The sequence below is a fragment of the Osmerus mordax genome, chromosome 11 (assembly GCF_038355195.1).
Source record: "Osmerus mordax isolate fOsmMor3 chromosome 11, fOsmMor3.pri, whole genome shotgun sequence".
Classification (NCBI taxonomy): domain Eukaryota; kingdom Metazoa; phylum Chordata; class Actinopteri; order Osmeriformes; family Osmeridae; genus Osmerus; species Osmerus mordax.
In genome coordinates, this window is record NC_090060.1 from 16,089,222 (window position 1) to 16,106,156 (window position 16,935).

General features: G+C 49.5%; 1 protein-coding gene across 1 annotated transcript; it reads left to right on the forward strand.

Annotated features, from left to right (window-relative positions):
• The first annotated feature begins 6,443 nt into the window (after positions 1-6,443).
• gria4a (glutamate receptor, ionotropic, AMPA 4a) lies at positions 6,444-14,493 on the forward strand. Its single transcript, XM_067245680.1, has 5 exons — positions 6,444-6,460; positions 6,731-6,929; positions 8,825-9,072; positions 12,201-12,315; positions 14,248-14,493. Exons 1-5 carry the CDS (start codon positions 6,444-6,446, stop codon positions 14,491-14,493), a joined length of 825 nt encoding a protein of 274 aa, XP_067101781.1.
• The last annotated feature ends 2,442 nt before the right edge of the window (positions 14,494-16,935 follow it).

Below are 16,935 nucleotides of genomic sequence, written 5' to 3' on the forward strand. Positions count from 1 at the left end.
ATTGGAGGGTCACAGACCATACAGCGCAGATGAAATTATTCAGATTACAGCGTTTATATATTAAACAATATGAAATGTAGTCTTTGGTGTTTTAAAATTACACCAAATTTATTTCGGATTATTCCAACGGCAGAATACGAGGCGCAGGGAACTTAGATGTGCGTAAACGCTATTTAGAGGTGGATAAACGTAATTTCTGCATTTTAGAGGTGGATAAACGCTATTTCCGAATTTCGGGAGGTGCGTAAACGGCGTTTACGTGCGTTTTCCCCCCACTACATCCCTGTTGCGTATGTGCATGTGTGTGCGTGCGTGCGTGTGTGTGTGCGTGCCTGTGTGTTTGTCAGTGTGTGCTTGTCATAACCCTGTTGTTGTTGTTTTTTGTCTAGAGACCTTCTGTGTCTTAGCTAAAGATGTGAAACACACACACTCACACACACACACACACACTGCGGCCCCTGGTCAGCCTCCAATGTGTGTGTCAGAGGGAGGCCAGTGGTTGGGTGTGTATTAATGTTTCATGGTTCACTACAGGGAGTGGTTCAGCTTTATTTTTAGAATATTTATAAGAATATGGCATTTTATTATTGATAACCGCAGAATGCAGTTTAGTGAAATATTCATGGCTGCCATCCACAGACCTTCAGGGAGAAAATGTGATGGGGAGAAGAAGTCATTTCACACAAAATAAGGAAAGGAAGAAAGAAGAGAGAGAGAACAAGTATGAGACAGAGAGAGACGAAGAGAGAACAAGAGAGAGAGAAAGAGACAGAGAGGAGGAGAGAGAGACCGAGAGGGAAGGAGAGGGAGAGAAAGAGAGAGAAAATGAAGAGGGTGGGCCGAGATTGGGGGTTTGAGCCACAGTGCATTCTGGGAATTGAGACACACAAGTGGTCAGTTGTTTTTGCTGTTTAGGATGACAAGGTTGTGTGTGTGTATGCGTGTTATGATGTGTTTTTGGCATGTTCCCTTTATATATTAAGTTCAAATTTCTCACAGCACACACACACACACACGTGTGCACACACGCACACACACGTGCATATGTACAGCTCCTCCTCAGTACAATGGTATCATTTTGGACAGACTAATGGACAAATACATGTTGAACTCTCAAAGGCACTTGCCTTAGTAACTCTCTGCCCCCCCCCCCCCCCACACACACACACACACACTGTCACATCTGGTGATCTGATTTGCTTATTCAGGGGGGAGATTTCCTGACAGGCTAATGGAGAAATTAAGGAGACTTACCTTGTCAGCTGCTTTTGTGTGCCTTATCATACACACACACACACAGTGTGCAGAAGAGCACACAGACCCACTCAAAGAGCGTACACGCGTACACATGATTTATTTTCCCTTACTTTTGGTAAAGTTACAAAATCTTAGAAGCTTTTAGGTCCTTCCCTGTCTTCCTTCTTTCTCTCCACTCCTCTCTTTCTGCGCACGTTTCTCTTTTTTCACCCACCCACCCTCCCTCCCACCCCTCCCTCCCACCCCTCCCTCCCCCCTCCCTCCCTCCCTCCCTCCCACCCCTCCCTCCCACCTCTCCCTCCCTCCCTCCCCTCCCCTCCCTCCCTCCCTCCCACCTCTCCCTCCCTCCCACCTCTCCCTCCCCCCCCCCATCCCTCCCTCCCTCCACCGCCTCCGATCTCAGACACCTGTCCTCTCCCACTCCTCGCTCTCGGAGTTTGAGTGACAGTTCAATTCCAGAACCCACCCTGGTTATTTGACACACACACAAACACACGCAATCACTCGCTCTCTCAAACACATACACCGCTACTGTACACAAACACACTCTTCCTCTCAAACACACACACACCCCCTCACTCCCTCTCCAACACGCATACCTGCTATCTCACTCTCTCACACACACGCTTTCTCTCTCACACACACACACACTCCCAGGCCTTCAGACGCGGGTGTGACTGTGAGTAATGGCAGCTCGTACTGTGATAATGTGATGCTTAACAGAAAACCTACTCTGGCTATTTAAATCAACTGTGGCTGCCACTCAGCATGCATGGCCCCCCACAGGGCTCCCAGGGGTCCCCGGTCCCCATCAGCTGATGAAGAAGGCCTCGCTCCACTCCCAAACATTTTATGTGTTTACTGAGATGGAAAGTTTACTGTTAAAAAAAATAAATAATCCTATCTCCGTTATGTACTCTCTCTTCTTCCTCCTCCTCTCCTTTTCCTCCACCCCTTCCTCACACTCCGTCCTCCACTTTATCTTCGTTCACTCTCCTCTTCCTTCTCTGCTGTTCTCCTCTCTGCCTTCTCTCTGCCTCCTCTTTGCCTCCTCTCTGCCTCCTCTCTGCCTCCACTCTGCCTCTCTGCATCCTCTCTGCCTCCTCTCTGCCTCTTCTCTGCCTCCACTCTGCCTCTCTGCATCCTCTCTGCCTCCTCTCTGCCTCTTCTCTGCCTCCTTCCTCTGCTTTGTTCCCTTCCTCTGTCCGTGGTCATTCAGGATAACAGACATGTCCACGTAATACAGGGCTACCATAGACTTGTCCACTTAAATGACTATAAAAATAAACTGAAGGATTGTACAGAAGATATTCATATGAATATATATTGTGTGTATGTGTTTTGTGTGTGCATGCGTGTGTGTGTGTGTTTTGTGTGTGTGTGTGTGTGGCATTGTACAGCTGAAGGGGCATTGGTATTCAGTGTCAGTCTCAGTTTCCTTGCTGCAGTGATCACTGCAGTCTGGGAGAAAACACATCCTGCACACACACACACACACACACACTCCTATTCAGACTTAGCTCTCTCCTCAGTAGGCTCTTTCATTCTCTCTCTTTCTGTCTCTTTCTCTCCCTCCGTCCCTCTCTCCTGCGATTAATTCCTCTCTGTATTCATTAGTGTCCTGGCGTCCTCCATCCAACATAATAACCAGATCATTCATCTAAATACAGGCTTGTTTCAGTGTGTGTACTGCACCCCTCCACACACACACACACGCACTGTCAGAATGACCTTCACATGGCTTTGCAACATCCTGTCATTTCATAGCTCCGCCCCCAAAGGGATGTTTAAATGTCAGTCATTGGCCAGGTTCTGCTCTGATGGGCGTGATCAAAGAGTCGATGAGGTGAGACCAGAGTGTTGTATCAGATACGTGTTCCTCTGGTAGAATGAGACAAACAAAGAGATGGAATAGACGACATGATGTTGAGCAGTGAGATAGTTCTTTAGGGATGTGTGTGGACTGAGTATTGAACAGTTAGTGTGATTCATGAGAGGTGGTTAATGGTGTGAAGACGCCTGGGCACGAAGGCCAGCATACATCTGCATTTGTTAATGTTGTCTCAAGGTCAGGAATTCATCAACAATACGTCTGTCTCTCTCTCTCTCTTTATCTCTATCTCTCTCTGTATCTCTATCTGTATCTCTCTCTCTCTCTGTATTTCAGTTTTTCTCTCCCTCAGTCTTTTGCTCATATCCACTCTTTCTATTCTCCCTCCCCCCCTCCCTCCTTCCCTCCCTCCCCCCTCCCTCCCTCCCCTCTCTCCCGGACAGTCCCACAGCTCTGTCCGGTGAGGAAGTGCAGGCCCTCCCCCTGTTGTTAACCCCCCCCCCCCCCCCCCCACTACCTCATCAATCCTCCAGCCTCACAAGCCTGTCATTAGCTATCATATCCCGTCACAACCAGGATCGATGTCTGTCACCAGACAGCGGGACAGCAGGGGCGCCCAGAGAGGAAATCATGATCAGCATTCCATTGCTGGAGATCGATTAGCTTGTGTGTACTTCTGTACACTGAAAGAGTGCTGTGTGTGTGTGTGTGTGTGGGGGGGGGGGGGGTAAATGGATTCAGCAGATAATTCTAGGTAACGGCCCCTCATTCATTGTGGTCACAATTAGATTTATGGTTGGCTTTACAGGTTTAATCTTGAATGACATAGCTAGGAATAACGTAGCATGTATTACACCACAAGAGCAATGGAACCTGACTATCTGATATTCTATTAGTATGCAAACACACCCGCAGACACACACATTAACACGCACACACATGTACACACCCCTACACAGCTCTTAGCTATGGAAAGCTTTTTAATGCAGCAGATCAAAAGGATTTTCTCTCAGGGCAAGGAGATCCAACATTCAAGACCACCTACAGTGTGTGTGTGTGTGTGTGTGTGTGTGTGGTGTGTGTGTGTGTGTGTGTGTGTGTGTGAGACAGAGAGAGAAAGGGACAGAGCGAGAGAGAGAGAGGGAGATAGAGAGGGGGAGAGAGACAGTGTGTCATTAATCTCTCACCCAGCGTATAGCAGGGCAATCTGTTGCCCATCACAGATGATACATGACCTGTAATACTATGACTCGCCTGTTGCATACCAACTCTACACACACACACACACACACACACACCCACACACACACCCACACACTCAGGCTTCAGTCTGTTCTGATACTAGCATGCTCCATCAACCACCAATGTTAAACTTTTCATATCAAGGCTAGACACGCTATGGTGCTCTGACACACACACGCCACACATACGCCACACACACACCACACACACACGCCACACATACGCCACACACATGCCTTTAGATTTGTCATCTCACACTCTATCTCCTGTCCTCCCTCAATCTCTATTCTCTCCCAGGCCCCAATCTCTTCATTCCTCTCTTCCTCCCCCTTCCGTGTCTGTCCTGTCCTCCCCTCTCCTCCTTGCTGTTTCTTCTCCTCTCCATCCGTCCATCACCCGGTCACAGCTCCTCATCATGCACATCTCATGCATGTAGATCACCCCCTCGCTCTCACGCTGCTTTCACTGTGTGTGTGTGTGTGTGTGGAGCTGTTTGTGCGTGTTAAAGGTCAAAGGTTAAACAGAAGAGGATTTCAGATTTGATACCTCGAAGGGGGAGGATTTTCCGCCGTGAATGTGTCACTCTGTTTTCAGCCCCTCATTCCTCTATTTTCTGCCCAAAAGAGAAAGAGAGATGGAGAGGGAAGAATGAATGAAAACCTTTATTTCCCCGAGGGGAATTTGTTCTGCACCAAGAGCTTGAGAACAGAGATACATTCAACACTGCAGACAGGACAGTACAGTGGACATAACATCATTATTCAAAAGCACAGCGAGACAATAAATGCAAGAACAAAATAATACGAGATACAACTGAAGGCATCACAGAAATAACTTAAGAAATAACTTAAGAATGTCAGCAGGTCCAGTACACTGTAAAGTGCATAGCGCCAAAAAGGATTAAAAAAAGGATAAAAGGATGGGGAGAGAGCTAGAGATGGAGAGAGGGAGAGGTAGAGAGAGAGGGAGAGGTAGAGAGAGAGGGAGAGGGGGAGAGCAGTAAAAGACCGACTGGGTCAACTCATTACTCTGAACGCAGTCCTCAGGAGCTCCAGGTTGTCAGTGTTTGAGAGCGTCTGGCTGATTTGAAAAGCAACTGTTGTCTTCCCGCCTTTGTTTCTCTATAACCCCTCCCCTCCCCCCCTGCCTTCAACAAGGTAGTGTGCTTCCCTCAGAGGAGAAATCACAGGGCCTTTCCTCCTTTCATTCCATCCATCCTTCCCTTTCTTTCTCGCTCTCCCGAGTCTCTCCATTTCTCCTCCTCGTTCTCTCATTTCAAACAAAAACCCCGTCGTCCATCAGGTGTTCCCTCTCGGAGAGAAGAGAGCGAGGAAGGGAAGCGAAGGGAGGGAAGCGAAGGGAGGGAAGCGAAGGGAGGGAAGCGAAGGGAGAGAAGCGAAGGGAGAGAAGCGAAGGGAGAGAAGCGAAGGGAGAGACGCGAAGGGAGAGAAGCGAAGGGAGAGACGCGAAGGGAGAGAAGCGAAGGGAGAGAAGCGAAGGGAGAGACGCGAAGGGAGAGAAGTGAAGGGAGAGACGCGAAGGGAGAGAAGCGAAGGAGGGTAAGCGAAGGGAGAGAAGCGAAGGGAGAGAAGCGAAGGGAGAGAAGCGAAGGGAGAGACACGAAGGGAGAGAAGCGAAGGGAGAGACGCGAAGGGAGAGAAGCGAAGGGAGAGACGCGAAGGGAGAGAAGCGAAGGGAGAGAAGCGAAGGGAGAGAAGCGAAGGGAGGGAAGCGAAGGGAGAGAAGCGAAGGGAGGGAAGCGAAGGGAGAGAAGCGAAGGGAGAGAAGCGAAGGGAGGGAAGCGAAGGGAGAGAAGCGAAGGGAGGGAAGCGAAGGGAGAGAAGCGAAGGGAGAGAAGCGAAGGGAGGAAGAGAACGAGGGCAGACTGATAGAAGAGCTGCTGCCTATTTTGTCGTCGGAAGCGGCTGAATCGGTTTTGGCAAAGGGGCGTTAATTGCTTTGGCAGTGCTGTCGTGCTCGCGACGTGCCAGTTAGGTGGCTGAGCGGTTAGGGAATCGGGCTAGTAATCTGAAGGTTGCCAGTTCGATTCCCGGCCGTGCAAAATTACGTTGTGTCCTTGGGCAAGGCACTTCACCCTACTTGCCTCGGGGGAATGTCCCTGTACTTACTGTAAGTCGTTCTGGATAAGAGCATCTGCTAAATGACTAAATGTTAATGTGCCAATAAAGCTTGACGGTTTCAAACCTGGTGTTCACCACCCTGCTTTATTTCATTTTCCAGGAAGCAGCTCAGTTAGCCTCGTCTTCCTCTTCCTGGTTTGCCTCTCTCCACCATGTCACTAACCACTAACCTTTTCTCTCTTTTTCTTCTTTCCCTCCACCCCTCTGCCCGCAATCACCCCCTCCTCCCCCCCCCCCCCACAACCCCCCTCTTCCTCAGGTCGTTGTCGGGGCGTATCGTGGGGGGAGTGTGGTGGTTCTTCACCCTGATTATCATCTCGTCCTACACGGCCAACCTGGCTGCCTTCCTCACAGTGGAGAGGATGGTGTCTCCCATCGAGAGCGCCGAGGACCTGGCCAAGCAGACGGAGATCGCCTACGGCACCCTGGACTCAGGATCCACCAAGGAGTTCTTCAGGGTGAGAGCCGCACTCACACACTCTACATGCACACACACTCACACACACACACACACTCTACACACACACACACTGACACACACTGTACATGGACACACACTCACGCACACTCTACACACACACTCTACATGCACCCACACACACTCAACATCCACACACACCCACACACACTCACACTCTACACACACACTCTACATGCACACACACTCACACCCACACACAAACAGGCACTCTACTGTACAAGCACACACACATGCCTCACACGCCCCCACACGCATGTCTCTCATTCAAACACGCCTCTCACAGTCATCTCATAAATATATATGTTCTTTACACAGGCAACATTAAGTGACCCTGAGACTGGCATGAGTTATGCTCACACACATCTGGGCTTATGTGCACAGATGCACCCATAGACTATGTGTGTTATGGGCTTGCATCTGCTCTGTGTGATTTATGTGTGTCCCTGTGTTGTGCATGTGTGTTTTGTGTGATTGTGTGTGTTTTGTGGTGATTTGTGTGCGTGTGTGTGCACGCCTGTGTGTGTGTTTTGGGGTGATTTGTGTGTGTGTGCACGCCTGTGTGTGTGTGTGTACGTCTGTGTGTGTGTGTTTTGGGGTGATGTGTGTGTGTGCACGCCTGTGTGTGTGTGTGTGTGTGTGTGTGTGTGTAGCAGAGAGTGAGTGCATCTGTGACTGGCTCTCCCATCATCAACATAACGAGCAGCAGAAAGCTGTGGAGGGTGAAAAAGCAATTTACTCTTCCACAGCTGATAGGGGGTTTACCTCCATTAATTATCTGAGTGTGTGTGCGTGTGTGTGTATGTGTGCATATTTGTGTGTGTTTGTCATGTAAATCTCAGGCTTTCTCATCATTTGTTTGTTGGGAGATTCTGAAAGCTTAAAGGTGACTTACAGCAGTGTGTATCTGTGTGGCTGACGGTGTTATGGTATGTGTGTGTGCGTGACTGTGTGTGACTGTGTGTTACTGTGTGTGACTGTGTGACTGTGTGTTACTGTGTGTGTGACTGTGTGGTTCTGTGTGTGCGTGATCTCTGTCTAAGTTCTAGTTTGTCTTCCGGGAGATTCTTAAACCCTGAAGGTGATTCACTCTCTAGTTTCAATATCAAGCACTCTGGGAAGACGAGGGAGTCTCGGATTGTCTCCCTCGTCCTGGAGGAGAGAGGGAGGGAGGGAGGGAGAGACAGAGAGAGGGGGGGGGGGGGAGGTGGAGGTGGAGGGGGAGGGGGAGGGGGAGGGGGAGAGGGAGAGGGAGAGGGAGAGGGAGAGGGAGGGGGAGAGGGAGAGGGAGAGGGAGAGGGAGAGGGAGAGGGAGGAGCAGCTGATTGGACCTCTGGTCAGGATGGACGTGACTGACATTATTATGGGATAGGTGTCCGTCACGCCCCAGTGGTTCCAAGCCAGACACACAGACGCACGCCATGGGCACACACACACACAAACACACACTTCTCTTTCGGACAAGTTCATTGACCAAGATGTAGTGCACCTCTAAGCCCAGAAACCGAAGAAATCCTTATCCCAGAGAGGAGAAAAAGAGAGAGGGAATAATTAAACACTTGTGGGGAAGGGCAGTTTGTTACCCTGCTTGTTATTTTCATTCTTCACTACACTCCAACCCGCATCCTCCTCCTCACACACACGCACACATACTCACACTCTACATGCACACACACTGATACACACACACACACTGCAGCAGTGCACCAAGGTCAAACAGTCCAGCAGACATGTTCACAGACAGTTCTTTAGTGGAACACTGCTCTCTCTTTCCCACAGTCTAACTCTCCTCCCCCTCCGCTCACTTCTCATTTCCACCACCATCTCCCATTCCCGCCTCCCCACTTGCCCCAACCCTCCCCTCTCCGCCCCCAGCGCTCTAAGATCGCCGTGTACGAGAAGATGTGGTCCTACATGAAGTCGGCCGAGCCAACAGTCTTCACCAAGCGCACGTCGGAGGGCGTGGCTCGCGTCAGGAAGTCCAAGGGGAAGTACGCCTTCCTGCTGGAGTCCACCATGAACGAGTACACGGAGCAGCGCAAGCCCTGCGACACCATGAAAGTCGGGGGCAACCTGGACTCCAAGGGCTACGGCATAGCCACGCCCAAGGGCTCACAGCTAAGGTGGGTGGAGTAATGTAACAATGGGCGTGGTACCTCCATACTCAACTGTTGTTATAGTATTCCACCTACCCTGGTGTGCCTGGCTGAGGGGCTACCTGTGTGTGTGTGTGTTGGTGTTTGGGCAACCATTTTCCATCTGTCTTTTTCCTATCTCTATCTCTCCCTCCTCTCTCCTCTACCTCTCTCTCTCTTTCTCTCTCCTCTACCTCTCTCCTCTCCCTCTCTCTCTTTCTCCCTCCCTCCTCTCTCCTCTCTTTCTCTCTCCCTCCTCTCTCCTCTCTCTCTCTCTCTTTCTCCCTCCCTCCTCTCTCTCTCTTTCTCTCTCCCTCCTCTCATCTCTCTCTCTCTCCCTCTGTCTGTCCCTCCCCCTCTCTCCTCCATGTCGAGGCTGTCAGCTCCATCCCAGTGTGTTGCTGTTGTCTTGGTGACCCCTTTCTCTCTGTTGTACTTTCACTCACTCTCTCTCTTCACAGGGTCACCTAGCAGGTAACACTGTTCATCCGTCTGGCTGTCTTGTCCCCTCACCCCCCCATTCTGATGATGATGATGATGATGATAGCTTGTTCTGCACAAAGTTGTATTCAATCAATGTTCCATGGCAAGGGGCGGAGCGTCAAGACGTTTCCATGACCACAAGCCTGTGGGGGAATTTATAGACACACAGGAAACAGGAAGTAGGCACCAGGAAATAGAGGGGCCTTACCAATGGGGGGAAAATAAAATAAACACAGAGCAACTGATTCCATAACTCTTCAATCTGACTCAAATATGAATCGAATGAATCCAATTATCACCGGATCAATTTGCCAAAGCCTAATCACCTCTACCAAATGACAACCAAATGACTCAACAGAAATTGGAGTCTGAACAAATTAAGCCCACAGTTATTACATTTCCGACTGAGAGTGTGTGTCTGAGAGTGAGAGACTGACAGAGAGAGAGGTCTCTCTCTCTCTGTCTGTCTCTCCGTCATGCCTTATTCCTGGCAGAGAAGCAGTCTACCTTCAGCAGACCACACTTCCTGCTCTCTAACTTCCCCCTGTGCGTCCCGCTAAGATGTTCCCCACCACGAGGACCCCCTACTGAGGTTCCTCCTAGACGAGTGGTTTCCCTCTTCCTATGGAGAATTGACAGACAGTGGGGCGATAGCTCTCCACTGGCCCCGCCCACATTCCTGAGACTATCGACCACTGTCCCTGCCTTCCCCTTATCACTGGAAGACCTGCTGGGAGCGTGCACGTGGCCGGGAGTGTGCACGTTTGACGAGGCCGCCCCTGCCCATGGCTAATCTGAGATCATAATGATGATGATGTTGTTGATGATGATGATGATGTTTAGGATAAAGATAAAAATGATGAACATAGTATTAGTACAAATTGATCATTATAGTATGACAGTATGAGCCTTAATGCTATGAGTATAATGATCCTGATATGGCCAGTCTTCTTCTATGCTGCTCATGCATGTGTGTGAGACTCTTCATGGCTTGCGTTTACCCTGGAGAAACTCTCTCTCTCTCTCCGGGTGTGCTAGTGGTTTAGTGGGCTGAAGACCAGGTGCTTTCCTCCTGTGTCTGCGGCAGGGGGCGTCTCTCTCTCTCACCCTCTACAAACGAAGGAACTCTTCCTTCGTCATCGGAGCTAAACAGGAGACATGCATATCCTGAACAGAACAGAACATGCCATGCAGGGAAGATCTTTCCAGAGTGGTGCTGGGTTACCCATAGCACGCTTCATGGGATGCCACTCTCCAAAACACACACACACTCATACACACACACACACACTCACACACACACACATTCACACACTCACACAATCACACAGCCAGAGGAAAAGTCACGCAGGGAAGATGAGAAGAACCCGACTGATTATAGGATGTTTCAGAGAAAGACAGGAGGGAGAGAAAAAAACAGGCGTGGGGAGAGAGCGGAGTTAACGAGAGAGGAAGTGAGAGAGGAGAGAAAGAGGTCGGGGGGTAGGGGATATTTACAGGAATAGACAAATGGAATGCTGTCAATGACTACTGCTGTGTATGAAACTGCAACATTATATCTACTGTAATACCTTTACGGTACAAAACTTAGTTGAATAAGTACCCTTTGCCCCTCCATCCCCCCCTCCACTGCACACACACACCCACACCCAGCATGAGTGTGTTATTTTAGAGCTCTCTGTTCCCAGTCCATATTTAGAGGTCATTCCACTTCAGGGGTGCGAACTGAACTTGCAGGGGACCAGGACTGGACCAGCAGCTTGACCAGGACTGGACCAGCAGCTTGACCAGGACTGGACCAGCAGCTTGACTAGGACTGGACCAGCAGCTTGACCAGGACTGGACCAGCAGCTTGACTAGGACTGGACCAGCAGCTTGACCAGGACTGGACCAGCAGCTTGACTAGGACTGGACCAGCAGCTTGACCAGGACTGGACCAGCAGCTTGACCAGGACTGGACCAGCAGCTTGACTAGGACTGGACCAGCAGCTTGACCAGGACTGGACCAGCAGCTTGACCAGGACTGGACCAGCAGCTTGACTAGGACTGGACCAGCAGCTTGACCAGGACTGGACCAGCAGCTTGACCAGGACCAGCAGCACTAGCAGCATCACAGGGACTAGACCAGCAGGACTCAGACTAGACCAGCAGGACTCAGACTAGACCAGCAGGACTCAGACTAGACCAGCAGGACTCAGACTAGACCAGCAGGACTAGGGAGATCAGGAGCTATTGGAATATGCCAGATGGAATAGCTGTTTTAACACACTTTACTGTAAACCAGAAGCTTTGCTATTCAACACAGTGTATACTGGCAATGCTGTTATAGTGTCGTATTAAATAACACAGTTATGATGTATCATGCACGCACACAAATACATAGGGGCAGAAGAGGCACACAAGCACACATTGTTGAAGCTTCATTTCTGGCATGATGTCAAACATACACAGGGAGGGAGAGAGGGGGAGAAAGAGAGAAAGAGAGAGAGAGAGAGCTTACCAGGGGTGCATCTCCTCTAACCAAACCTTTCGCCTCCCAATCGACTAATCTCGTCTGTTCCTTTCCCTCATCTCTGCTCTCATTGGCTGCTGGCTACCATCCCTCTGATCTGCTATGTTTTATCCCTTTAAAGAAATGCGGTCAACCTGGCTGTGTTAAAACTCAACGAGCAGGGCCTGTTGGACAAATTGAAAAATAAATGGTGGTACGACAAGGGAGAGTGTGGAAGCGGGGGCGGGGATTCCAAGGTTAGCCCACAATGTTGTCCGGCCGCGGTTCCACCGCGTTCGGGAGTAACACGCGCATCTTCCCCGGCGACCGCCGACCCACCTCCCCCTCTCCTCTCCACCCCCCCCCCATCTCCCTCCTCCTTCGCAGCAGCGAGGGAAGGGAGGGGGGGAAGGGTGGAAAGACGAGCGAGGAAGGAGGTAAAAGACAGAGACAGAGGAGAGCAATTACTGTCAAAGCCGGAATATTCGCCCTCTAGTGGTCGCTCTGGAGAAGGGCAGGCGAGCTCGGCCGCGCGAGACTGATAGTAATCTGACAGGAGGAAAGTCAAGGGGAAAAAACGTCAAAAAGCATTAAGACACTAAACTGAAGTGTTTTCTTTTAAAAGTCCACATCCCAGGTGTCCCTGCATCTCCCAGTAGGAGCGCAAGGCCACGCCAATAGTCCTGCGTTCACAGTAATTGCCTCTGCTTGCTAAATGACAGCTGGGGCAGCATGGGTGTGTTACCTGAAGTGACACAGGGGGGTCCCACTCATATGTCTGTAGCTCGCTTAGCCCCGCCCCCCGAACTAGCCCCGCCCCCAAACGAGCTTACACACATGTACTCAGTGGGACTCATACTGGGTCACTTGGATCGATCAGTACCTTTTCATGTGACTGAGCTGTGAATGTATGTGACTCTAATAACATAAAATAACATGTCCTATGATGTTATTTATGTTATTTTTACACGCGAAGAACCCCGGTAAACCTTGCGGTTTTGAAACTGAGTGAAGCAGGCGTCTTAGACAAACTGAAAAACAAATGGTGGTACGATAAGGGGGAGTGTGGACCCAAGGACTCTGGAAGTAAGGTCAGTCTCACGGGAAGAGTGGGTAGCTCATCACCCGCACTGTGTGACAGGCAGACAGGCAGGCAGGCAGACAGGGAGACAGGCAGGCAGGCAGACAGGGAGACAGGCAGGCAGGGAGACAGGCAAGCAGGGAAACAGCCAGACAGGCAGGCAGGGAGGCAGGGAGACAGGCAGACAGGGAGACAGGCAGGCATGCAGGGAGACAAGCAGACAGGCAGATATACAGACAGGCAGGGAGGGAGACAGGCAGGCAGAGAGACAGACAGGCAGGGAGGGAGACAGGCAGGCAGAGAGACAGACAGGCAGGCAGGGAGACAGGCAGGCAGGGAGACAGGCAGTTAAACAGACATTAACAGCAGTCTCAGTAACTGTCGCTCTTTTGAAATCATTAAGAAGGTCTGCTTTTGAAAGACCTCCATAATGAGAAGCTAGGTGTGGACTGGCTGTAAGCCACAGGACTGTAAGCCATACCTGGACTGATACCAATTCACAAACGTAAAATGTTAAAGGTATCCGCATCTCAGAATGAGAGCTACTGCTCCTTTAAGAAGCTCGTAGACCTTGGTTTCTAAGCACTGCCTTTAATGTTAGATCAGACGTTCTAGAACTTTGGAGACGATTTTTAGAATTAGTTTTCATTCTTTAAGTGAGCCTATGGGATCAGAACTCAATCGTTAAGTCTGCTGAGAAAAATATTGTCAAATAATGAAATCATTAAAAAAGAAATCACTCTTGAAAATGTACCAGTTGTAACCTAACTTATATTAATCGTGACATGTAGATAATTGTAGTTTGTATGTAGTAGTAATGTGTGTAGTATCAGTATTTCTGTTGTAATAATAATATTAATACTGTAGACGAATATCTACCAATTAACAGTAAACTGCTAGATATTAGCCTTGAAGTGAAAGTGACCATAATTGTCTTCTCTCTTCCTCTCTGTCTCTCTCTCTCTGTTCTCTCTCTCTTCCTCTCTCTCTCTGTCTCTCTTCCTCTCTGTCTCTGTCTGTCTCTCTCTGTCTCTCTTCCTCTCTGTCTCTCTCTGTCTGTCTGTTTCTCTCTCTCTAACCCTCTTCTCTCTCCGTCCCGTCCCCCCAGGACAAGTCTTCCCAGGCTCTGAGCCTGAGCAACGTAGCTGGGGTGTTCTACATCCTGGTGGGGGGCCTGGGCCTGGCCATGCTGGTGGCCCTGGTGGAGTTCTGCTACAAGTCACGGGCTGAAGCCAAGCGCATGAAGGTGGACCTTAGCCCCGCCCACTGCCCAAGCCCCTCCCCCAGCACCCAGAATCTAGCCACATATAGGGAGGGGTACAACGTGTACGGCTCCGAGGGGGTCAAGATTTAGGGGTAGGACTTAGGGTCTCCTTCAGGCAGTATTGGTGCGTGAAGTGCACTTGATGTTGCTGATGTTGTCGTTGCTGTTGCCATCGTTGGCGACTGTTCATGAGTATTCATGGCGCGGTGTTGTGGTTGTGTGGTTTACCCATCATGGGGACCTTTTTTTTCTCCTATGTTCAGTTTCATGTTTTTGTTCCGTTTGGGGATTTTTAGGTTTCGGATTTGTTTTTGATTTGTCTTGCTGTGTAGCGCTTCATCCGGGATCATTCTGTGGGGTTAGGTGGTGTCATGGCCGACCTTGTTCCATCGTGTTTGGCTGGAGATGATGATGATGATGGTGATGATGATGATGATGCTGTCCGTGGCTTCTGAGCTGTACAGGCACCTGCATTCTGTCCCTTCATAGTGTCCCTCCCTCATAGAGGGGCCACACCCGTCCCCAGGGCTCGGACGGAACTAAAGTCTCCAGTTAATGCTTCTCTCCTTCAATCTTTTGAATCTGCTTCAAAAACTGTAGTCTCTTAAGCGCACTGGATAACTGCCCACTTAGTTCCCAGACACTTTATAGATAAAGGTCAAAACCAGCTCATTTCAACACTTTAGAGAGAATGGCTGCTTCCTGACACGGTTACACAGCGACACAAGTGTGAAATGAAAGGAAACATGGCCATGGTTTTTCCTGGTCTTGGTAACATGAATAAAATCACATATTTAGCTGAGGTGTACTGTCAATAACTTTTGTAAGTAGCCTGTCAAAGGTTAAGATTTGTGTGAGATGTGTTAGAAAGCCATAATCCAGAGTTGGTGAATTATACTCCCTAATGAGTTCTGACAGTTTGGATAATTGACAACATAGTGGCTGGGTCCTGGACTGCAGTACACAGCATTGTCGTCATTCAGAGGAATCGGTTCTTGTTTCACTATGACAGTCAGGCAACGCTAGTCACAGAAACTCAGGATTATGGCTCCAAGGGTTGTCAGGCAGTGTGTGTGTCTGTGTGTGTCCTGGATGCTTCATAGGGTACGGCATCCAACCATGCTTCCTTTTATGAAACCAAATATGTCTCACATACTTCCAAACTTCTAAATTGATTACAAATGATGTCTGGAGTAGTTTCAGAGGAACATCATGGAGTAGAGTGTTCTCATAAAGTGTTGGCCCCTTCTGAAACCTAGGAAACTAACCCTGGCTTATCCTCATATCTTTCCCCAAATCCTCACCTGACCAATCCACACCTCCCCAAACCAAGACCCCAGAATTGCATGGTCACCTCTGAAATGCAGATGTCTAACCCAGACGTAGTGAGACTGGACCCTGACTGACTGCTTGGATGATTGCTGTTGCCTGTCCTGTTCTGTAGACAATGTTACAATCACTGGACACTGTCTCTACACAAGCATGTTAGCGTGTGGGAGAATGTGTGCTCGCGTGTTATTTCGCCCTCTTTGTTTTGTGTGCGCGTGTGTGAGTTCATTGACGTGCATGTGCGTTTCTTGTTTTCTTGTGTCTGCTGTGCATCGAAATGAAAATAGACCAATGACGGCTTGTTTTCCCTCTCCTCTGCCCACCTCTCCTCCAGCTGTCCTTCTCAGAAGCCATGCGGAACAAGGCCCGTCTGTCGATCACAGGGAGCATGGGGGAGAACGGCCGTGTGTTGAGCCCCGACTGCCCCAAGGCTGTTCACGCTGGCCACACCCTCAGACACCAGGGGCTCGCCATGATCTCCTCGGGCCTACCCTGAAAACCAAAAACACACGCTGTGCCTTATCACACACACACACACAGACACACACACATCCAGCTTCATGATCACCCCCCCCACACACACACACACACACACACCTTTCGCCCAGCCTGATACCACTGACATACATCTGAAAACAGGAAGAACGGAGGAAGGAGGGACAAAATGAAGAATGAAAATGACCATGAGATCACACATCCAGTTCATTTGATCTTCAAGTAACAGCTCTGTAAACGTGAACAGAACTATATTGACACTAGGAAACATATGGTGAAGCAGCACAGTGACTAGAACTGACATGTGAAAATGAAGATGATGACGGTGAAGAATTTCGACGCTGTAGTCAGTAGAACGATGAAACAACATGCTCGATTGGCCGTGTTGGTGGTCGAGTCGCTCTGACGCCTTATCAGTCACTGACGCTTTAAGACAAACCCAATCATTATCATTTACATCATCATCATCACCTTCGTCTACTCTTCATCATCATCATTCTCAAGCTGCGAAGAAAAAATGCACCAGGAAAATCACCTAGAAGACCAGAAAACTGTAAACTTGAAACTCGGACTGTGCAAAACTTGCTACTTTGCCATGAACTGTTTGTGACAAAAACACGCTTTCTTACGCCAACGTAGGTTGTCCTCATGTATAATGCGACTAAGTTCAGAGCGCAGTCGGTGTCTGTAGAAGATGGCATCTGAACG